Here is a 23,795-nt window from a genome sequence, read left to right as displayed (position 1 = left end):
GTCGCCCTTTAATGTGCATAAGATTCTGTTAAAATGACTCTTATTCCATAAGGTCCAGGGTGAGGGTTCAAGCTCCCAGGTGATGCTGGTGTTGACGGGCTGTATTTTGCATAGCAAGGCTGTACAGATTACCTGATAAACCCATGCAAAAGAAGGTATAATTGGAATCTACCAGATAATGAATTTGATTTTGATTTTTCACACCTATTTTTGATCCCTAATTCTTCCAAACCCACACATTTTAAATCACTGGCAAATTTTAAAGACTCCAGCTACTCTAGGTTTCTAAGTTGTTCCCAGGAACTTAATTACTATTTCTGTGAAATCAGAGTGTCACACCATTACTACAGTAGGAAAGCTGAGGCCCATTTCTTATCAGTGCTTTAATAGAGTCATACACTTATATCAAACCAGGAAGTTGAAGATAAAAGCCACCTGTCTTCTGAAATTAGCATAATTTGTGAAGACTTGTGACAGAGAGAAAAACAGAGGGACAGAAAGACAGGAAGGGAGAGAGATGAGAGAAGCATCAATTCTTCCTTGCAGCACCTTAATTGTTCAGTGATTGCTTTCTCATCTGTGCCTTGACCAAGGGGCTCAGCAGAGCAAATGACCCCTTGCTCAAGCCAGCAACCTTGGGCTCAAGCTGGTGAGCTGTGCTAAAACCGGATGAGCCCGCGCTCAAGCTGGCGACCTCGGGGTTTCGAGCCCGGGTCCTCTACATCCCAGTCCGACACTCTATCTACTGTACCACTGCCTGTCAGGCTGTGAAAACATTTTACTCTGATTTTGAGGCTCCAGGTACACAAAACAAGTTGAAAATAATTTGATTCAGAATTTTTATTAAATTGCTGGTTGATGTTCATTGTATAATAATAACAGGAGCGAATAAAAATGTCTAAAATGAATCAAAGAAATTTTAGTACTTTTCACTGAACTTTCTTAATATGAAGTGTCAGATAAAAGAATGAATTATTTTCAGCACATTTTACAAGCACCATACTTTTACTATGACATACACCAACCACTGTTGATTAACGTCAGTGGTTGGTGTCACTCAAGTTTCCAGCATTCCTCTTAAAAAAGAGCAAAAATACTACTGACTTATTTCACTTTCCGTGTGGAGTTGCTGCAGCTTACAGGGAAGATACAACTGGATTCGGGCTCCCAGCTCAGATAGAGAACAGAGGGCTCTCTCACTAGACAACCATCTTTAACACCAGTAGCCTTGTCCTGTTCTAGAGCAAGGGAAAATGGTTAAAAGATAAAATGGTACAAAATTTCACAACATATTACTTGACACTTAAAAAATTCATTTCCTAGCAGTACATTCATTGCATTCATTGTACTTTTAAAAACCTTTCATTCTACGTCCCATGCTTTTCACCTGTTCTTGGAAACAAATGTTCTTCCTAATGCACACTGATTAGTGTTCTGTGTTTTTAAAGCAGCATTATTTGCTCAATATATTTACATGTCAGGCATTGCAAAAATATAGGTAAATCTACTCAATAATCTAAATTTTATTGACGAATTGGCTGTTTTGAATCTATTTGTTTAATGAAATATATGTTTAGACCCAGGGTCACACAAACATATATAATATACAATCCCACACATGTCTTATACCAGTGGTAGTCAACCTGCTCCCTATCGCCCACTAGATGGCATTCCAGCTTTCATGGTGGGCGGTAGCGGAGCAACCAAAGTAGAAATAAAAAGATAGATTTAACTATAGTAAGTTGTTTTATAAAGATTTATTCTGCCAAACTTAGTGAAAATCTGACATAAAGTACTTGGTAAGTAATTATTATTATATGCTTTAACTTGCTGTCACTCTGCTTTATAAATTTTATAAAGTAAAGTTACTTCCCTACTTTATAAATCACCATTACTGTGGAACCAGTGGTGGTTAGAAAATTTTACTACTAACAGAGTTACAGAAGTGGGCGGTAGGTATAAAAAGGTTGACTACCCCTGCCTTAGACAAACAAGAGTTTCTTGTTAAAAATAGGTGAAAACACAGTACTTTGGGGCCGGCTCAGGAGGTAGGAATTAGCATTCTTCACATACCTGTGTCTTCCCTGCATTTACAGGACTGACTAAGGCTGACAGTGGTACATGAAGAGCCTCAGTTGGGTCAGGAACAATTTGTACTGAGTTTTTTGCTTTTCTCTATTCAATAAGCATTAAGTTAAACATGATGTTTTGAGTACTTCAATCTCTTGTTCTGGACACAACATAGGGAATAAAAGCTATTTATATTATGTGGGCAGAGTAATGGTTAAAATAATTATAGTCCAGAAATAACAGACATTGAATTCATAGAGGAAAAGCAGAGGAAAATGAGAGATAATCACTGCTGAGCGCAGCCCACTGTAGAGTTTCAGGCTCTTAGGGAGCACAAATCAGGATCCGCTAATACATGGGCTGTTTTACTCGTTCTTTTTCCTGGAACACATAGCTAGGCACCCACTCAATGTTTCTTGTGAGCATGACAGAGGCAGTTTCCAAGGAATAGGTTATTTATACTTTCAGTAGTGAAAAGAGTAAACTTCAGGGTTTACAAGTGATGTTTGTAACTCCGGTGAAAAAAAATCACCCATAATAGGTGGGTGTCCTTCTGCTCCCAAGCTTACTTTTACAGCAAGATGCGGCAAAGGCTGAGGCCATTGCTGATGTTTTGCTTGAAACACTGACTTTTCCTTTGCCTTGGTTCTAGCAGATTAGCTTTCTTTTGTTCAGCTATTTTGATGTGGGGTGAGCAGCTGGTTTTAATAATGAAACAATTAATTTAAAATATTAAAACTTCACCTAAAATTTTACTATGCATTAGGATGTGTGCTTACCTTGATTTGGCTTTTTGCCACTTAATAAGCATTCCCAGCACATGGTTTTTTCAAGGAGCTAAAACTCCTTTTCAATCAATATTAATTGTAAAGCGTTCTTACAAAGAATGAAAATTTGCACAAGGTATGTAAGCATTTGCACAAAATATAACAGTTAAATACATACATAAAAATGTAGTGAAATCATTCATTTTAACATCCCTGTTCAGAAAGCAGTAATTTTTATAAAAAATATTTAAGAAAAGGTAATGAATTGTAAGACATCATTACCTGTTCGGAGTCAGAATTTTGACAAATTAATATATTTGGTGCTTATATTTGTTACATTAAGACCTTTGAAGCATTTCAAAACGTATAGAGCTCCATATTTAACTAGATGACACCTCTGTGTCAACATATTTTTATTATCATTTTCAGACTGTAGCACTGGACACATTGATTCTTCGTGGCATCACATAAGGTGCTGTAGGCACAGACCTTCTCTTGGCAGAGCAGAATCGTGGAGCCTACATATATTGTAATGGCTTTTCATTCAATTTCCCAACAGAAAGTAAACCTGAAGCTATAACTGTCTCATGCACAGGTTTTTATTTTTTCATGATTAAAGTGCCAAATCCTAAGCAAATAGGAATAGATCAAGAAGGAGATAGTTAAAAGCCATCATTTATTTTACTGATTCTTAGTGGGGTTTTTTTAGATTTACAAATCCCTCTAAGTACTGGACAAAGGTCATGACCCCTCACACCAGAAAAATCCTCATGTATACATTTAGTAAAATTTTCATGTGAAAAAAATTTATATTCCATTTCCTGGAGTCCAGGTGTAGGACCCTGGGTTTATAGAGAAACTGGTAGGTGCTTTGTTTGCACTGTGGCCGATGCCTGGCGTGTAACAGACAGCGTGGATAGTGTTCTCAGCGCTGTGCCCGCTGGCTGGAAAACGGCCCGCCCCGGGAGGCAGTGCTGTAACCAGCCTGGCCCGTCCTCTCTGACTCGGATACGTGATGTCTGCCCAGCCTTGGATCCTATGGGGAGGGTGTGGAGGAATTAGTTCACCTCGCTGAGCCTTGGTTGTCTTGTAAAAGTGGGGAGATTGAACGCAGGGTTCCTGTGAACATCAGATCCTCTCAGTCTTGAGAAGGCACTGTGGGAGTGACTATGCTGTGCAGTTGTGTCTCCCTTTCCAGTTCTTGGGTGAGGGGTGACATCAGTGAAGAGATGCAGACCCTGGTCCAGATACAAGTTCCAGTGAGCTGCCCCCAAAGGCTCTGTTTAAAGGATTTCAGCTACACAGCGTGTTGTTCTATAATAAGGGTCACAGATTCTTCATTCTGGTTTTCTGGGTATTATTTTAAACCTTACATTTGGAAAAAACATGTCAAAATTACTTTAAAATATATTGTACATCAAACCAGGAACGGAAATTGTCTTTGTAAAAATGATATTGCATATATACTTACTGTAATCTTAAATGGAAATCTCCTTTTTTTTTTTTTTTTTTTGTATTTTTCTGAAGCTGGAAACGGGGAGAGACAGTTAGACAGACTCCCGCATACGCCCGTCCGGGATCCACCCGGCACGCCCACCAGGGGCGATGCTCTGCCCCTCCGGGGCGTCGCTCTGCCGCGACCAGAGCCACTCTAGCACCTGGGGCAGAGGCCAAGGAGCCATCCCCAGCGCCTGGGCCAACTTTGCTCCAATGGAGCCTTGGCTGCGGGAGGGGAAGAGAGAGACAGAGAGGAAGGAGGGGGGGGTGGAGAAGCAAATGGGCGCTTCCCCTATGTGCCCTGGCCGGGAATCGAACCCGGGTCCCCCGCACGCCAGGCTGACACTCTACTGCTGAGCCAACCGGCCAGGGCCTTAAATGGAAATCTTAACTGGATATCTTAAATGGACAGGAAGCACAGCCCTGCCCTGTGTGGAGAGCTGCAGCCCGGCCAGGAGCTGTCACTGCGCGGAGGCACGGCTGTGCTGTGGGGGCTGGTGACCCTGTGATTTGTGGTCATGGCTGGGCTGTGGCTATTTACACAAACACATCAGTTAATTCAAACTGCAGGAATCTGAATCCTCAGAAAATGGGGTTTGGGGATTGTTTTCATTTTTTCTTAGCTAAGAATTAATCCAAAAGGCTTTACTAAGCATTGCTGACTATTTCTAAAGTAGATTAGAAACTCCATCTTTTCTATTGATACACTAAAAACAACAACATAATCATTGTTAATGATTCTCTGTTTTACAGTGATGGCTGTGCCTGCACTGTAAACTCCTGTTGCCTCTAGTCTGTGTGTGTCTTCTTATACTCATGTCCCTCTTCTCAGACAGTGTGGTGTTAGAATATCTACCATTGTGTATTTGTGGTTCTGATTAGAGAACACACTGAGTGTCTACTCTATTCAAGCCATTGTGTGGTGGCTGTGGAGGTAACAGAACACAGTCCCACACACAATATATTTACAATAAATATTAGATAATGTTAACATCATATTGCCATTGCTGGTAAAAGAGAGGAGATTTTCTAATTAAAACAGCAAGAATGACTAAAAGAAAATCATTTACCAAGTAAAGCCTAGCTTTTGATTAGACTTGTCATCAAGGAAGTTTCCTTTCACTAAATACTCATTTTCCTTCACTAAGCTTTTTGCCTAATGGTCCAAGAAAGGTAGCATTCCTTTGATTTCAAAATACTGTACATTTTTAGAAATCTTCACTCTGAGGGTTAGAGTTGAGAGGTGCAATCAGAATTATATATAAATGCTCTGTACAAGATTTCATGAAGTAGGTTTCTAGGAGATGCATATGCTTCTGGGCCAACTATCTTAACTCATTTAAATAGATGTTAAAATTGGAATCCACTTTGCAAAATTCTCTGAAACCTTTGTGGGATAGGTTATTAAGTGGTTTTTGCAATGTGGTCATGGTTTGATGGCAGATATTAAGATGCCACATCACAGCAACGCTTTACAAGGCTTTGCTTGGTACACACTAGGCAGGGGCTGCTTTCTGCATGTTATAAAGCAGTATTTTCCTTCCGCTGCAGAACCCAGGGTAGATGGTCTGCAATGTGGTTAATGGTTGAGTCTTGTAGGTACAAGAGAGTGTCTACTCTGATTCTGTTTATATGGACTTCTAGAACAGGTAAAGCTAATTACAGAATTAGAAGTCACAGTAGGGCTTACCTATTAGGGCTAGAGGTGGGATAGTGTAATGGTATAGTGTTCCATAGATTGTTAAGCTGTCAGAAAATCATTCAGCTGACAGTTGGCATTTCATTGTTTATACAATTTATTGTTTTTAATTCTTTTAACTAAAATATCCTTATTTGTTCTATCAAGATCATAGAGCCTTTTGTAAGAATTAAGTCATCTTCTGATTTATAGCCTAAATAATTATTGAAATTCAGCTAGATGCACCTCTATTACTTCCATCAGCTACAATTCTACTCAGTGCCTTATCTCCTGTCATTGTCAGAGCCACTAAATTTTATATTGTTTTATTCAGAGTGGGTTGGAGTACCTTTTTTGTGGATAAGATACAGATTGGAAAAAATACCTTTCTATGTAATTCCTGATGTTGTTACAGAGTTCATTTGAACCAAACCAGATTCATGCACCTCTTGATGTTATATGATTATTACTTTAGATAGCAAGTATTATGAATGAATTGACCAGGACTTTTCCTTTTCTTGAAGGTGTACAAGGGAGAAGAAGCCACATTCCAAATCTCAGGCCTCCAGACCAACACAGACTACAGGTTCCGCGTGTGTGCGTGTCGCCGCTGCTCAGACAGCTCTCAGGAGCTCTGCGGAGCTTTCAGCCCCTCCGCGGCTTTTCTGTTACAGCGAAGTGAGGTCATGCTTACAGGGGACCTGGGGAGCTTAGACGATCCCAAAATGAAGAGCATGATGCCTACTGATGAACAGTTTGCCGCCCTCATTGTGGTTGGCTTTGCAACTTTGTCCATTTTATTTGCCTTTATATTACAGTACTTCCTAATGAAGTAAACAAACCCAGCAAAACTAGAGGTATGAATTTAATTAATGCTACACATTTTAATACACACATTTATTCAGATAATCCCCTTTTTAAGCCCTTTTGTTCTTTGATTTATATACCTTTCTTGTTTTACAGATTTAGCTAGGAAAAAAAATCAGTGTTTTGGTGCACCTTTTTGAAATGCAAAACTAGAAAGAGATTAAACTGGATTTTTTTTTAAAAAAAAAAAAAAAGAAAGAAAGAAAGAGAAAAACAAACCAGATACCAAAAGCTAGCTTTCTTATCTTTCTTTTACATTTTCAGATCTGCCTTTATTCTGTTTTCATTGACGTCTTTTGCAAGCCTTTGATTTTTTCCATATTACAGTTTAGTAATTTATATTCACCAGTCACTTCTTATGTTTTGACCATCTATAGCTATCAATGAATCACAGTGTGTATAATCACAGGGCTAGGATTTCAGTGTTGTCCAGAGTATTGTCACACAACAACATATAGAAGATGTGTTTACTCAGATAAGACTGCCCTAAACAACCATATTGTCACTCAGTTTTTTAACTGTGTTTAGCTCATTTAAATCAAAATGTGTACTTTAATCTAAAATGTTTTAATAATTTGTATCTCTTATGATTTTACCATTATGAGCTGCCTGTCTAAGAAATCAAGTAACCAAAATGCACCTATAAATTATGGAGCATTTGACCATGTCAATTCATAGAAGTAACTTTAAGAGGGCTCGATTCATAGCAGTAACTTTAAGAGGGCATTGTGCAATAGTTAGTTGTTTCCTTGTTCAGCTATTTTAAAAGCTGCTTTAACTTGTTTGTTTGTTTGTCTTTGTATATAACTACTTCTAATCTAATCGCTAGAGTTATTATATTCTGTTATGTTTGACCAGAGTTATATGACGAGAACTGGTGACAGTTTAGTGCCTCTGCCCATTGTCCATGATTTACACTAATTGTGAGCAGTCTTCTTCTTATACGTCAGCTCATTATTTTTGAAAGATTTGCCTTTAGGCTGTTCTTTGAGGTATCAGTGAAGTCACTGAGTTTCAATACCTTAATTCAGTGCTCATAATACTAAGCTAACAGAAGATGGAAATTGGTAAGAACCAAAAGAGTCATCTAAATTTGTAGCTCCTATTTTTGTGGGGTTGACCTGGCCACGTGTGGAGAGGAAATGGTATTTGGTGGTAAGCACAGGGTGTTTGGGGGTCAAGGAGCCCGGATTCTTTCCCTGGAGCTGTCACTAACTTGCTGCATGACCTGAACACGTCACTTTACCTCTCTGTGCCTCAGTTTTTCCATGCATTAAAAATAAAAATAAATAAAAAAGTGGGGATTCTAATGTTTGTAAGTGCTTTGAGATCTTGATTAACAGGTGCTATTGGAGTGCAAAGTGTTACTCTTGCATGTTTATTTTGAGTCATGAGATAATCAATTTTAACCCAAAGTCATCGGATTATTTATATGAAGTCCATAATGTTCGCGTACCTCAGGGACATTTAAGAGTTGGAGGTGCAAATATATTCCAAAAGGGTGCAACAGACACAGTGACCCCACCTTCTGTTTCTGTATATTTTTGCTACTTGGTTTTTCTTGATCATAGTTATTTTGTGCTTGGTCTGTGTTGTGTTAAGATGCAGTATCCTGTAATAGCTTATAATATTCCCATACCAAAGTCATGGGGAAACCAACATTATTTTGTTTTTGGTTTATTTATACTATATTCTGCATACAGTACTTTAAATGCCAATTACAGTGCAATCTTTATTTATTGTAAAATTTTTTAAATGTACTTATGTACTAATTTTCTCTTGTAGCATGTTTTATTTTTGTGTGTGTTTTATACTTTTGTAATTTTAGGTCAGTCTTATTCCTTGGCAACATCTGTAGTATTATCAATCTTCTGACATTTTCTTGTGTTTTTAAAGATAAGAGCATCTAGTGCATTAAATGCCAAAAAAACAAAAAAAAAAAACCATTATCAGTGATTGAAACGTTTACATGTACCCAAAAAAACCATAATCATCTCTTAAAGAAAGTGCTAAGATTAATGAATTATTCTGTGTGCCTATATTGATGTAGTAAGTACTAGAGAGTTCTGTATTTTGTTATTGACTATAATAGTTTAATTAGCCTTGCAAACTGATGATATCAAGGTAAATATATTTTTGCCAAAGTTCTGGCCTTTCAAAACTTATCCCTCTATTTAAATATGTATTATAACCCACTGTAACATTGCATCTGCATTTTTAAGACAGTTTCATGCAGGTGTTTTGGGGAGAAGGCATTTTTAAGCAATGATGACTCAACTGAGTACAAGAACCTTGTCTGCAGGAAAAATAATGTCCCTTTTGGAAACACTTTAGAACTGCTGCTATACAGAACAACTGCTCTGGATCGGTGGAGATTTTTTTTAAATGAAATAATACTTTAGGCCAAAATTCTAATGAACATTGGATCTTCTTGACATTTTCCTACTACCAGATTTCACCACCAGAAAGCGAAAGTGTGCGAAACACTAGCCAATGGCACTTTATTTTATTGCTCTCCTTTATATGGTATTCATCATAATCCCTTCAGTCAAAACTTTATTACTCTATCTGGCACTGTTTTCTATCACAAATATGTATATGTGATACTGATATATAACTATATATATATTGCCGTACACCTGAACAATAAAATAAAGTGTTATATTAACTTTATCTCTCTGCCCTTTTGCAGTATGTAGGAATGAGGGAGTGGCTTTCTGATGCTCTGTATGTCAAACTCATCCCTGGAACAGGAAATGCCAGTCATGTGAAGCAAGCTGCCCTTTGTCCTCAAAGAAATTGTTGAAAAGGAAAACTTTTTTATAAGATTTTTTTCATATTATCTGCCTTGTTCTTATCAACTTGAAATGTTGGCATTTTCTAACTGCGTTTTGTTGGCTACAGTAATTCAGTATTCCTGTCAAAATTGAAAAGTGCCCTAATTGAATGTGTTTGAATGTTATCCTTGCACAATCCTTTAAATTTAAAGACAAAATGTTTTACCTCACTGTTGGACATACATTCCAAGCTTTTCAACTTTAGGAGAAAAAAAAATCATATGTTTTCCTGTATTGTAAATTTTAGACTATTTCATATACATTGTATTAAAACTGCCATATCAATTTTAATGTATAGATTTTGCAAATACTATGCTATATGTAATACCTAACTGTATCTGTAGTGTATATGTAATATATTTATGCCCAATAAATGTTTTAATTCTTTCTGACTTACGGAGGGTTCTTCTGCCGTGAAAAGGATTGCTTTTGTTGTTGTTACTTTTAAAATATTTAACCATGTCCCAGAAGTTGCAAATTCAAATGCCTTTAGAGGCCAGCCAGGTGTCATAGTACATCATGGCTGCTGTGCTGTCTAAAGGAACAGCTGCAGTCCAGGTCCTGCTGGTTGAAGTTTTGCAATCACTATTTTTTTAAAAAGCGAAAAATCAAAATTTTCTTATACAGACCAATTAATATGTGACTGTAGACCATATAGGGCCATGGGCTGCCAGGGAGGGTGGGGCTTGTTTGTTTGTGGGGGCTTTTTTGGTCAGGCTGTGTGCATAACATAATTCTAATGAGCCCAGGTCTAGGTCTGGTCACCCTGCAGCTGGCTGCTCCCTCTCCCTGACACATGCTTTAGTTTAATGTCCTCCTCCCTCCTGATCTCATTCAACAACAGCAATGAAGAGGAGTGTTTTTTACTATGGCCATGGTTTCATCATTATATTTAGATCGTTTTGCTTTGCTTTGCTTAGGAATCCCTACTATCTTCTTTTTTTGTTTGTTTTTAGTCTCTGGGGGGGGAAGTATGGAGAAACGAATTGTTCATAACTCAGAGCTCACTTCTATAAAGAAGATAGCCATTCTTATGTTTAAGGATGGGAAACTGGAGTTGCCAAATTTGCATGCTTTTGGCTCTCCATTGAAAATAAAGACATCTTTTTTTTTTAAGTCACAACTCTGTTCAGCTCCAGGAAGAAGGGAAGAGAAACTATTAGCACCAGAACTTTGCAAACCTAACTGAAGAAAGCTGAATTCTAATTTATCAGGGAAAATGAACACAAATGCAATTTATATGCAGAATATCCTGAAGGTTCCCAAATGGTCAGAGATATGTCCTGAGGTAATGGGTAAGGGGAGAGGAGCCTAAAATAGAGTCACTTGAAAACTCTTTAAAATGCCATTAGATCTGTAAAATCCCTTCCCAGTTTTTGAGCTGGACTACTGCCCCTCCACCCCCTCAGAGGTAAAATAGAAAGTCTCTGAACTGGGAGACACTATTCACAGTCGAGGATGAAGATACCATGTCAAACACAGAGTTAAGTGAACATAGGCCTGCAAGAGAATAGTAGAAAGAGTCTCACCTGAAAAGCATCATGCACCAAAAAGGAAGATCTAAAGAACTGGTTGGGGTAGAACACTGATGGTGCTGGTCAGCTGTGGCTGCAGTCATTGCACCTGGGTGCTTTGTATGAGCTCTGTGCCCAGACCATGCCCAACAATAAAGGAGGATTTCTGGAGCTTCAGTGTTTAAAGCTCCCCAAGTGATTCAATTGTACAGCCAAGATTGAGGGCCACTCTCCTAAGGTTATAAGCCTCTATCAGCTTTTTAATCCTCGACTTTACCCAGGGCTACCTGACATCTGATGAAATCTGCTACCTTGAACAAAAAAGTCCAAAACCAGCAACTTGGGAGAATCTGAGGCTAAGAGAGAGAAGATGCTTCAGAAAACTAGCATGTCTCTGGAAAGGTGGAAAAAGATAAGTCACCTATAGACTAAGGATGGAATGCTATGACTAGGAATAACTGAAGAACAAGGAAACATTGTCAGAAATTAAAAATTTAGTAGAAGGGTTGGAAGGTGAAATTAAGAACATGGCCCAGTAAAGCAAAGATAAAAAGATTAGGATCAGACCAGAATATTTGATATCCAAACTGTAGGATCTACAGAAAGAACAGAAAATGTAGGGGAGGAAATGATCAAACCCTTGAATTGCCAGAATGAAAAGGCACAAAGGGCCTGACCAGGTGGTGGCGCAGTGGATAGAGCATCACGCTGGGATGCAGAGGACCCAGGTTCAAAGCCCCGAGGTCGCTGGCTTGAGTACACCTTGAGCACAGGGTCATAGACATGACCTCATGGTCATTGGCTTAAACCAAAGGTCGCTGGCTTAAGGAAGGGGTCACTTGCTCTGCTGTAGCACCCCACCCCCACGACAAGGCACATATGAGAAAGCAATCAATGAACAACTAAGGAGCCGCAACAAAGAATTGCTTCTCATCTCCCTTCCTGTCTGTCTGTCCTTCTTTTTGTCTCTGCCACACACAAAAAAAGGAAGGGGACAAAGGTACTTGACAAAATGGATGAAACAGGACCTCGACAGAGGCATGCCATCTTGAAACTTCAAAACACTGGTACCAAGAAGAGTTCCCGGAAGCGTAGAGAAGCTGGTAACATAGAAGGATTATAAAACCAGAGTAGCTTTCTCCTTGTTGACAGCAGCCTTGGAAGCTAGAAATCAGTGGGGCAAGTACATCAAGCTTTTGAAAGAAAAAAAATCCCCACCTGCCTACACTCAGTCGAGCGTAAAGTATCATAAAGACATTTTTAGAATTGCAAGATCTTCCAAATCTACCTCCCAAGTACCCTTTCTCAGGAAGCAACAGGAGGATGTGCTCATCCGTAGGAGTGGATAAACCAGGAAAGAATCTTCCATGGATTCTGCCTTCAGTGCTTTTATGCAGATCAGAAGTTGGCTCTCTGGCCTTCTGTAGCATAAGGGTTTATGCGACTGGCCCTTTATCCCTTTCCTACACGTGGTCACCGGGTGCTCATACATACACACAGATGAATACAGAATGATCCTTTCAGACACCTCAGGATAGCTTGCCTTGAGCTAATTAACAATTCTGCATGTGGGTACCGGTGGTGATTAACCAAAGTTTGCACCTCCACTGCTAGACTCAGTGCCTCAGGAGCTGGGGGGAGGACTGTACACCCTGGTGGCAGGTCACATGCAACTGCAGCATTAGAGCACATTGGGGCACATAATAGAAGCTAAAAAAATAATAGGTTTGTTGAATTGAACTTGGTTGATTCATTTGGTAAGAAAAGTTCACATACAGTGAAGTGACTGATCCATAAGACTTACTGTTCTAAACCTTAGAATTTTATCATGGGTGCTATTTTTGGTGTTTTGATTTTTTTTAAATTTAAGTAATTTAAAATGTGGAAATTTCACACAAAATCCTGGGATTCTAGATTCTACTCAGATTTGAAAGACTTGGCAACGCCAGGTGTTGCTCTGGGATAGTGGATTTCAACAGATATGAACAGGAGCTGTCGTTGGTTGGGGCATGAGCTCTGCAGCTGACCACTCTTCCCTCCGAATCCACGGCATGGATGTGGGTGATGTTGTCTCATATAACAGAAGAACACCTCTTTGTACTCGTCTCCGTCAAAAGTGAGTCAACAGGGGTCAGCACTTCCAAGAATAATGGAGTGAGGACATTGGTTAATCTCCATAAAGCAAAAAACACACTGGGAAGAAAGTTCTGGAAACTTTTTAGAACTCTAGAAATTAACTAAAGGTTTGTAGAAATTGAACCATGCTAGAACAGCAGAGTGTGTGGTATTTTATCTCGGCGTACTACCCCTCTTCCCAGCTTACAGTAGCCTCGAAAACCAGCAGCCCTGCAACCTCTGGAGGGAGCGTGCTGGGTGCAGAGCACAAAATGTCCCGTCCCCAGCACACTGTCACTCTTCAACCTGTCTCAGCCCCCTGGCAAATCCTCATTGTCCTTATTTAGCCTGCCTCACAGCTTACTGTATGGGAAAAACCTTAAACCCAGAGCAGTTGTTGAAAAATCAATGCAATTGTTTTACCCTGCAACTACTGGAGGCTGTAATTCCAGTTGCCACAAACAAGAGCCTGACCAAAAACTTCACGATCTGGGAAATGAGATGTCCATGGGGAGCTTTTAAAAGTTAGTAACGTGGTTCTCAGGGTATAGAAGGGTGCGCGTGTGTGTGTGTTGGGTTATGCGTATGCTCAGGAAAGATCTGATCGTAAGGCCTGTGCAAGCAGGGAGGGAGACCAAGCAGAACTGTAGACTGGGCACTGAAGGTGTGCTCCAGCTTCAGAGCCCCTGGGCAGAGTGAGAGCCGTGCGGGTTCAAGTCTGGAAGGACACAATCTGAATTTGTAACTTGGATTTATTCTAATAGGGAGTGGAGAAGTGATGGACAAAGAAGATTTTAATACTAACTAATATTTTAGCCTTTCAGATGAAAAAATGCAGTTACGTATTGTGTAATAAAAATTAGTTTTAAAGTTCATTTTAAAGCCTGGCCTGTGGTGGTGCAGTAGTAGAGTGTTGAACTTGAATACTGAGGTTGCTGATTGGAAACCCTGGGATTAACTGGTCAAGACACATACGACAAGCTACCAGTGAACTGAAATAAAACAACAATGAGTTGATACTTACTGCTCCCCCCATTTCTCTCTCCTCTTCACAAAATCAATAAATAAAATCTTTTAAAGAAATTAGTTTTATGGCAAATAAAATCATATTAAAGAAATAAGATTCCATCCATCCCCTTTTTGAGCCAAAGGATAAAGAATTATTTCTTCTTTTTCTTTTCTTTTCTTTTCTTTTCTTTCTTTCTTTCTTTTTTTTTTTTTTTTTTTTTTTTTAGAGAGAGAGGGAGGCAGATAGAAATATCTATCTGTTCCTGTATGTTCCCTGACCTGGGATCAAACCTGTAACCTTTACTTATGGGACAACGCTCTCACCAAAGAAGCTATCTGGCCAGGGCTTTAAATAAAGGATGCTTTTTAATCTTTTTTCCCTAGGACTGAGATACAAATTTTTTGTTTCCTATACAAAAAACCTCATAAAAAATTGTGTCCAATTCAGAGAAACAAAATGTCTTGCAGATGTGAGTCATTAGTGTTTATGATTTTCCACCACAGTGTTCCCCGAAGTGAGGAGGTATGTAAGGTAACTAGAAGTGGTTAACGTCAAAGTCTTTTAAATGATGGAGTTTTTGTCATCTGTGCTAGGGGAAGTTGTAACTGGCAGATCAAACAAAGACAGGGAAGATTAAAGGAGATATTTAAGTTTGCAACAGAACTAGAACAAGTAAATAATAGTGCCAGAGCCACTCAGTTATGGCAGAAACCATAGGGCTGATCAGCAAATGACTGAAGTTTGAGAACAGTGCACCAGGCTGCCTCCTAAAATACAAATCACCATAGGCAACACCATGCATTTAAGTTAGCCTCTGCAAACAGCCTTTTCTGAAGCTGGGAGGCGACCGGCTTCCATCTTGTCTTCCTGTACATATTTTCATGTTCAGTACTAAGAATACTCACTTGAATGAGAACTGACTTTACTAAAGTTAAGGTGTTTTTGCCCAAACCCTGAAGACTGTATGATGTGATTTTTGCAGAACTTGAGAAGAGATCAAACAAAATTTGGTGTAATGAACCTCTCATGTTCTGTCTGCCACTCTTCCAATATTCCCTCTGACTCCTGCACTTGAGAGTCAGAGCCCTCACAACACTGAATTAATTACCCTGACTCTCCATTACCTGCTTTCGTGGAAGGACAGTGGGCCACACGGCTCAAGGTCCTGGCTCTAACACTAACTGTGCAACAAGCCACTGCAACACTCAGTGGCTTAAAACACTCAGGATGTCCCAGGAGGCCTTTACAAGAACAGCTTCTCAAAAGACTGGGCAGGAGCTATGACGGGGTGAAGAATGAATAGTGATAAGGATTTGTCAGTGAGGTCTGTGGCGGAGGGAAGGAGAGGAGACAGGAGCTTGGCAGGGAAGCAAGATGGAAGAGAGGGTGCGTGTGGTGGGTTGATGTTGATTTAGTCCGCTGGGAAAGGCTTTGGCATTTGACAGACTCAAGGATAAGTGCTAATCCAGAGGAAGCAATTGAAGACACAAGTTACAGTCAGCAAAGCGAGGGTCCACAGAGGGTGGAAGGAAGGAGAATTGAGCGCCCACCTGAAGGACTTAGCCTGAGAAGCCAGAGACAGGTGTCTGTATTTTGAAACATGGTGAGAAGAAAGCGCAGGTAGGGCTGTATGTGGGAATGGAAGAGAGGGCGAGGAGAGACCACAGCACCATGGGCACTGGGCACAGACATCACCCCTTAGGATTGAGAGAATCCTGACTTAAATAGAGTTGAAAGATTAAATGTGTACAGACCCCTAGATCTTAAACTCTTTAGTGCTTTCTTTTTTTTTAATTTCAGTATTATCACCACTTCATTTTTGAATGATCTCTCCATCCTGAAAACACCTTTCAAGAGGCAGCATAACATTCGAGGAATCATGCAGCAAATTAAATGTCAAGCAGAAATGAGCCAATGTACCCTGTGTTTCATTAGCACCATCCAGTGAAATCACAAATCGTATCCGAATTGAAATCCAAGCCACACCAAGATCATGGAGTCTGTGCTCAGATCTGTTTTTCTCCTGGATTGAGGGACTGAGTTAACTACTGAACTAAGAAAACAAGGCAGCCAGTTCCCCTTCTCTGCATTTCTAGACCTTACTGTTTCTCTCTTTTCTCCTCCATTGTGTCCCCTGCTTCACTGTGTCTCCTAACCTTTATAGCAGATTAGCAAACAGGCTGTTAGAGTAGTGATATATTGTGAAATAGTCAACATGCATCATTTAATAATCATAAAAGCAGAGTTGGTTTTGGGGAACAGTAGTCACACACTATTGCAGGTCTCATCTTTCGTTACTTGATGTTTATTACTTTACCAGCTGAAAGATTTGGGGATACAATATTACAAATAATGTTGAATTCTGGAAGTTAGTTCTGATTTATCTATTTTATTTATGACAAAGTAAGTCTTGTTTTGCTTTCAATTCTGGAAAGAAGTCCTTGGGTCCTGGATACCAGTTTTTCTAGTTCAAGAATTTTATTATTTTTTAATTAAATTTGTTGAGAATGACACTGGTTAATAGAACTCAAGTTCAAGAATTTTAGGTTGGCCCTGGCCAGTTGGCTCAGTGGTAGAGCATCAGCCTGGTGTGTGGAAGTCCGGGTTCTATTCCTAGTCAGGGCACAGAGAAGCAACCACCTGCTTTTCCACCCTTCTCTCTCTCTGTCTCTCCCTCTCTCTCTCTGTTCTCCTCCTGCAGCCATGACTTGATTGGTCCAAGAAAGTTGGCCCTGGGCACTGAGCCATCCATGGCCTCACCTCAAGTGCTAAAAATATCTCAGTTGCCGAGCAGTGGCTCCAGATGGACAGAGCATCGCCAGGTAGGGTCTTGCTGGGTTGATCCCTGTCGAGGTGCATGCAGGAGTGTGTCTCTCTGCTTCCCCACCTCTCTATAAAAAAGAAAAGAAAAAAATTGTAGGTTGAAGGTAGAAGGGGATGGTGACTAAGAGCCAGGATCTGGAAGCACACTGCAAATGTCTGAGTTCTGCACTGCCGCCACTGGCTGTGACTTGGGCAACTTCCTTAAAGCAAATAAATGCTTATCTATCCTGATTCTTCCATAAAATGGAAGTCCACAAGAGCATGAACTTTGTATCTTCACCACTGTATTTCTGGTACCCATAACAGTGCCTGAAAATAGCACTTAATACATCTTTATCAAATAAGCAGATTTATATATGAATAATGCTTGCAACATACATTCTTTGCGTTCAGGGAATTATCCACTGTGGCAGAGAATGACACCCCCCCCCCATCTTTCTGTTTTCCACAGCACCTAACCTAGAGTCTTGGATTGCAGTATTCATCAACATTCAAAAACTTGAGTTTAACTGAAACACAACACTGCCTAATTGAAGCACCTTTCTGTTCTCCCAGTGGACAGCAGAGGGGTTCACAGGGAACCAAGGGAAAGGATGATATGGCCAAGTCACCAACCCTCTCTCCTTGCCCTGGCTGTTTTCCTCTCGGATTTTCCTCCTGTGAGGTACTACTGGACATTTTCCTGAGTACCTCCTTAGCTTTCAGTCAATAAAATTGATCCCTAGGTGATGAGAATCTTTTGTAACAAGCAAGCACTAACTCTAAATTCTAATCCTGATTCCTCTGCAACGAGCCTGTGTAACCCTTGTGAGTTATATCGGCTTGTGGAACAGTGCCAGCTTCACGGTCATTGAAAGGAGGGCTTCTGCTTCACAGGGTCACTGTGAAAAGATGAGAGAGGGAGTATAGAAGCACCATGAAGGGGATGACATGGGCAGCAGTGCTCAGTTCTTTTAATGAAGAGATGAGACTAGAGACTCGTTTCTTTATGAGATTTAGGGTATAATGGTCATGACAAGACACTACGCATCAGCCTTTCGTAAGAGTGTGCTACACAAGCCCCACAAAGCCACATCTAGCACTATCGCACAATTGAAAAAGAATGTTCTATTCCTGCAATCATTCCCCAAATACATATGCAGGACTGTCACTGTGTCAAGCCCTGCATTAAATACAGAGAAAAAGTTGGGGGGGGGGGGGCTGACCGTGTGGGTTTAGATTCTAGTGGAGAAGCCAAACATATAAACAGATAATTGCCTCTGTGTGATAAATGCGGTGAGAGAGGGACGGGTAATCGGCATATTTGTGCTACAGGAGCCTAGAAAAAAGGATCCCTCACTGGAGCTGGGCAATCATGGAAGAGAAGAACTCTCCTGGGCATACCTTAGTTTAAGTGGGTCATGCTGGTTGACACTTTTTCCTGGAGATCCTTGACATCACTGCAGACAAAGACATGAGCTTCACGTGTTCTTCTTGCCTCGTTCTTTTTGTCCCATCCCCCATGGTTCTCTGGGAATGATGACCCAATGGTAATCCACACAAGGGAGTTTTATTTTAGCCTGAGCATGCTTTCTGTATAAAGCCTGGACTCAGCTTCAGTCAGCCTTTCTCCCAGGGCAACTGTCAGGCTGCGCAGCAGTCCTGCTGAGTCTGTCACAGGCATTGCTGTTCATCTCCATTCCAGATATGTTGCTGAGGTGCAAGGCATCGTGCTAGCTTCTGCTAGGGACCAGGAAAATGAACTGAATCCCAACCTAGTACTCTGGGGAGTTTCCTGAGGCAGAATGATAACTACTTACTGACTTTGAGAAAAGATGCACTTCCATGAGTGCATCTTTTGCCCAGAGAAACCCTCCCATCCCTCACCACTGCCTGCACCCCATACATGCGTAACTCTGGTCATATTCTGCATACTATTCCTCTACTTTGTCATACCAATTTATAATTTATAAAGTGCTCATCATTTCATTTGATCATTAGATGAATCCTGTGAAATACTAGATCTGACATTATCAACCCCCTTTGACAAATCAGAAAAGTAAGGCATTCGATGACAGAACCAGCAGAGAATCCAACGTTTTTATGAAATACACAGAGCCAAAATTACCTGTCCTTGGCCTACCAAAGAGAGTGCAAACTTTTCTTAAGGATTGCTTAATGGCCCTTAAAGTGCATACGAAATGTGATTGCTCCTACAGCAAACAAACAAACAAACAAAAAAACCAAAAAACAATTTTATAAGACATGAAAGAAAACTCCAAACTGTCTGTCAATGTTTTTAAGCAATTAATATCAGAGATACCTTCAAGGGTGCTCAACAAAGGTGCAGCGTACAACCCCGTAGGCAGGGAGCTTCAGCGCAGGCAGGCCTCCCACAAAACAGGGAAACCTGCAGAACTGGAGCATCTCTCCTTCTTTCTCTCCTCCTCCTCCTTCTCCTTCTCCTTCTCCTTCTCCTTCTCCTTCTCCTCCTGCTCTCTCTCTCTCTCTCTCTCTCTCTCTCTCTCTCTCTCTCTCTTTTCTCTGCTTAGTCATAAGTCTGACCCCTCATAACTTGGCTTGTAAACAGCTTGATTTGCCTTAACTTGAGCCTTGACTCCATATTATTTCAAAAGTCCAGTGTTCAATAGCAACTCATCTTGGTTTCTAAGTGTATTAGTTCAAAATATCAAGAGAATATAATTGGCCTAAGTCACCTTCCTATGATTAACTACTTGGGTCACAGGATTATCCCTTGTTTAATACCTGTACCTAGAAAGAACTAATTCCCACAATATGAAAAAGAAACTACCTAGTCCAGTTTCTTTAGAGAATCTTTAGGGGAGGGGGGCAGTCCGTTCTTAGTGCTCCTGGCACAGGGGACGGCCTAAAACATGTTTTCTACATAGACTATTCATTATAATTATTCTTTCTATGTTGAGAATTTTGAAATTGTGTCCTAACAAAAGTATTAAGTTTTGGTAAGCATTTTTTCATTGAGATGAAATTCATATAACAAAATTATTTCACTTGTACAATTCAAAGGCAATCACATTCACAGTGTTGTGTGATAAGCCTGTTGTAACCATGTGAGCATGCTGACTTTCCATTTATTTATTTATTTATTTAAATTAATTTTAATGGAGTGACATTGATAAATCAGGGTACATATGTTCAGAGAAAACATCTCTAAGTTATTTTGACATTTGATTATGCTGCATTCCCATCATCCAAAGTCCAATTGTCTTCTGTCACCTTCTAACTGGATTTCTTAGTGCCCCTCCCCTCCCCCAACAACCTCCCTCTCCCCCCCCCCAACCCGTAAGCCCCATACTATTGTCCATGTCTCTGAGTCTCATTTTTATGTCCCACCTATGTATGGAATCATATAGTTCTTAGTTTTTTCTGATTTACTTATTTCGCTCAGTATAATGTTATCAAGGTCCATCCATGTTGTTGTAAATGATCCACTGTCATCATTTCTTATGGCTGAGTAGTATTCCATAGTATATATGTACCAAAGCTTTTTAATCTACCCGTCCTTCCACTGACAGACACTTGGGCTGTTTCCAGATCTTTGCTATTGTGAAAAATGCTGCCATAAACATGGGGGGTGCATTTCTCCTTTTCAAACAGTGCTATGATGTTCTTGGGGTATTCCTAGAGTGGGATAGCTGGGTCAAAAGGCAGTTTGATTTTTAATTTTTTGAGAAATCTCCATAATGCTTACCACAGTGGCTGCACCAGTCTGCATTCCCACCAGAAGTGCAGGAGGGTTCTCTTTTCTCCACATCTTTGCCAGCACTTATTCTGTGTTGTTTTGTTGATGAGCGCCATTCTGACTGGTGTGAGATGATATCTCATTGTGGTTTTAATTTGCATTTCTCTAATGATTAGTGATGTTGAGCATTTTTTCATATGCCTATTGGGCTTCTGTATGTCCTCGTTGGAGATGTGTCTATTCATTTCTTTCGCCCATTTTTTGATTGGATTGTTTGTCTTCCTGGTATTGAGTTTTACAAGTTCTTTATAAATTTTGGTTATTAACCTCTTATCAGACGTATTGTCAAATATGTTCTTCCATTGTGTAGTTTGTGTTTTTATTCTGTTCTTATTGTCTTTAGCTGTGCAAAAGCTTTTTAGTTTGATATAGTCCCATTTGTTTATCCTGTCTTTTATTTCACTTCCCCGTGGAGATAAATCGGCAAATATATTGCTGCGAAAGATGTCAGAGAGCATACTGCCTGTGTTTTCTTCTAAGATGCTTAAGCTTTTATGGCTTATATTTAAGTCTTTTATCCATTTTGAGTTTATTTTTGTAAATGGTGTAAGTTAGTGGTCTAGTTTCATTATTTTACAGGTAGCTGTCCAATTTTCCCAACACCATTTGTTGAAGAGGCTGTCTTTACTCCAATGTATGCTCTTACCTCCTTTGTCAAATATCAGTTATCCATAAAAGTGTGGGTTTATTTCTGGGTTCTCAGTTCTGTGCCATTGATCTACATGCCTGTTCTTATGCCAGTACCAGGCTGTTTTGAGTACAATGGCCTTGTCGTATAACTTGATATCCGAAAGTGTGATACCTCCCTCTTTATTCTTCCTTTTCAAGATTGCTGAGGCTATTCCTGTTCTCTTTTGGTTCCATATAAAGTTTTGGAATATGAGTTCTATATCTTTGAAGTAAGTCATTGGTAATTTAATTGGTATTGCATTGAATTTATAGATTGCTTTGGGTAATATAGACATTTTAATGATGTTTATTCTTCCTAACCATGAGCACGGTATATGCTACCACTTGTTTATATCTTCTCTGATCTCTTTTATGAGATTTTTTTTAAATTTTATAATTTTTTATAATTTTCCGAGTACAAGTCTTTAATCTCCCTGGTTAAATTTACTCCTAGGTACTTCATTTTCTTGGTTGCAATGGTGAAAGGGATTGTTTCCTTAATTTCTCTTTCTGACAGTTCATTGTTAGTGTATAAAAATGCCTCTGATTTCTGAGTACTAATTTTGTATCCTGTCACCTTGCTGAATTCATTTATTAGGTCCAGTAGTTTTCTGACTGAGACTTTAGGGTTTTCTATATACAATATCATATCCTCTGCAAAAAATGATAGTTTTACTTCTTTTTTTCCAATTTGTATGCCTTTTATTTCTTTTTCTTGTCTGATTGCTGTGGCTAGGACTTCCAGGACTATGTTGAATAAGAGTGGTGAAAGGGGGCACCCCTGCCTTGTTCCTGATCTTAAAGGGATTGCTTTTAATTTTTGCCCATTGAGTATGATGTTGGCTGTGGGTTTGTTATAGATGGCCTTTATCATGTTGAGGTATGTTCCCTGAATTCCCACTTTGCTGAGAGTTTTGATCATGAATGGGTGCTGGATTTTATCAAAAGCTTTTTCTGCATCTAATGAAATTATCATGTGGTTTTTCTCCTTCCTTTTGTTTATGTGATGAATCACATTGATTGATTTGCGAATATTGTACCAGCTTTGCCTCCCAAGAATAAATCCCACTTGATCATGGTGTATGACTTTTTTTCATACATTGCTGGATCCAGTTTGCTAATATTTTGTTGACGATTTTAGCATCTAAATTCATCAGGAATATTGGCCTATAATTTTCTTTCTTTGTGTTGTCTGCCTGGTTTTGGAATCAGAATTATACTTGCCTCATAAACGAGCTTGGAAGTCTTCCTTCCTCTTGAATTTTTTGAAATAGCTTGAGAAAGATAGGAGTTAGTTCTTCTTTGAATATTAGGTAGAATTCACTTGTGAAGCCATCAGGCCCAGGACTTTTCTTTGTTGGGAGTTTTTTGATAACTATTTCAATCTCATTTGTTGTAATCGGTCTGTTTAGGTTTTCTGATTCTTCCAGATTGATTTTTGTAAGATTATATGTTTCAAGGAATTTGTCCATTTCATGTAGGTTGTCTAGTTTTTTGGCGTACAGTTCTTCATAGTATTTTCTTACAATATTTTGTATTTCTGGTGTGTCAGTTGTTATTTCTCCTCTCTCATTTCTAATTTTATTTATATGAGTCCGCTCTCTTTTTTTCTTGGTGAGTCTGGCTAAAGGTTCATCGAACTTGTTTACCTTTTCAAAGAACCAGCTCCTGGGTTCATTGATCCTCTGTATTGTTTCTTTAGCCTCTATGTCATTTATTTCTGCTCTGATCTTTATTATTTCCTTCCTTCTACTACATCTGGGCTTTACTTGCTGTTCTTTTTCTAGTTCTTTTAGATGCAGGGTCAAGTTGTTTATTTGAGTTTTTTCTAGCTTCTTGAGGTATGCCTGCAATGCTATGAACTTCCCTCTCAGTACTGCTTTTGCTGTGTCCCATAAATTTTGAGTTGATGTATACTCGTTATCGTTCATTTCTAGGAATTTTTAAATTTCTTTTTTGATCTCATTGTTAACCCATTTGTTATTTAATAACATGCTATTTAGTTTCCAAGTGTTTGTGTATTTTTCAGTTTTTTGTTGTGGTTGACTTCTAGTTTCATGCCATTGTGATCAGAGAAAGTGCTCAATATGATTTCAATCTTCTTAAATTTGTTCAAACCGCTTTTGTGCCCTAACATGTGGTCTATCTTTGAGAATGTACCATGAGCACTTGAAAAGAATGTATATTCT

At 39.4% G+C, this 23,795-nt stretch overlaps 1 protein-coding gene across 5 annotated transcripts in view; it reads left to right on the top strand.

The window, feature by feature from the left end:
- The window catches only part of FNDC3B (fibronectin type III domain containing 3B), a 399,472-nt gene extending 389,358 nt beyond the window's left edge, over window positions 1-10,114 (top strand). For 4 of the 5 annotated variants that reach the window (XM_066240652.1, XM_066240651.1, XM_066240647.1 and 1 more), the window contains one exon: window positions 6,537-10,114. In XM_066240652.1, coding sequence (XP_066096749.1) covers window positions 6,537-6,848 — 312 coding nt within the window. In that variant the 3' untranslated portion in view covers window positions 6,849-10,114. The remainder of the gene's footprint in view (window positions 1-6,536) is intronic. The other variant, XM_066240650.1, reaches the window with a different exon arrangement.
- The last annotated feature ends 13,681 nt before the right edge of the window (window positions 10,115-23,795 follow it).

This window comes from Saccopteryx bilineata, chromosome 8 (genome assembly GCF_036850765.1).
Source record: "Saccopteryx bilineata isolate mSacBil1 chromosome 8, mSacBil1_pri_phased_curated, whole genome shotgun sequence".
NCBI classification, from domain to species: Eukaryota; Metazoa; Chordata; class Mammalia; order Chiroptera; family Emballonuridae; genus Saccopteryx; species Saccopteryx bilineata.
This window is presented reverse-complemented; position numbering and strand designations above follow the sequence as displayed.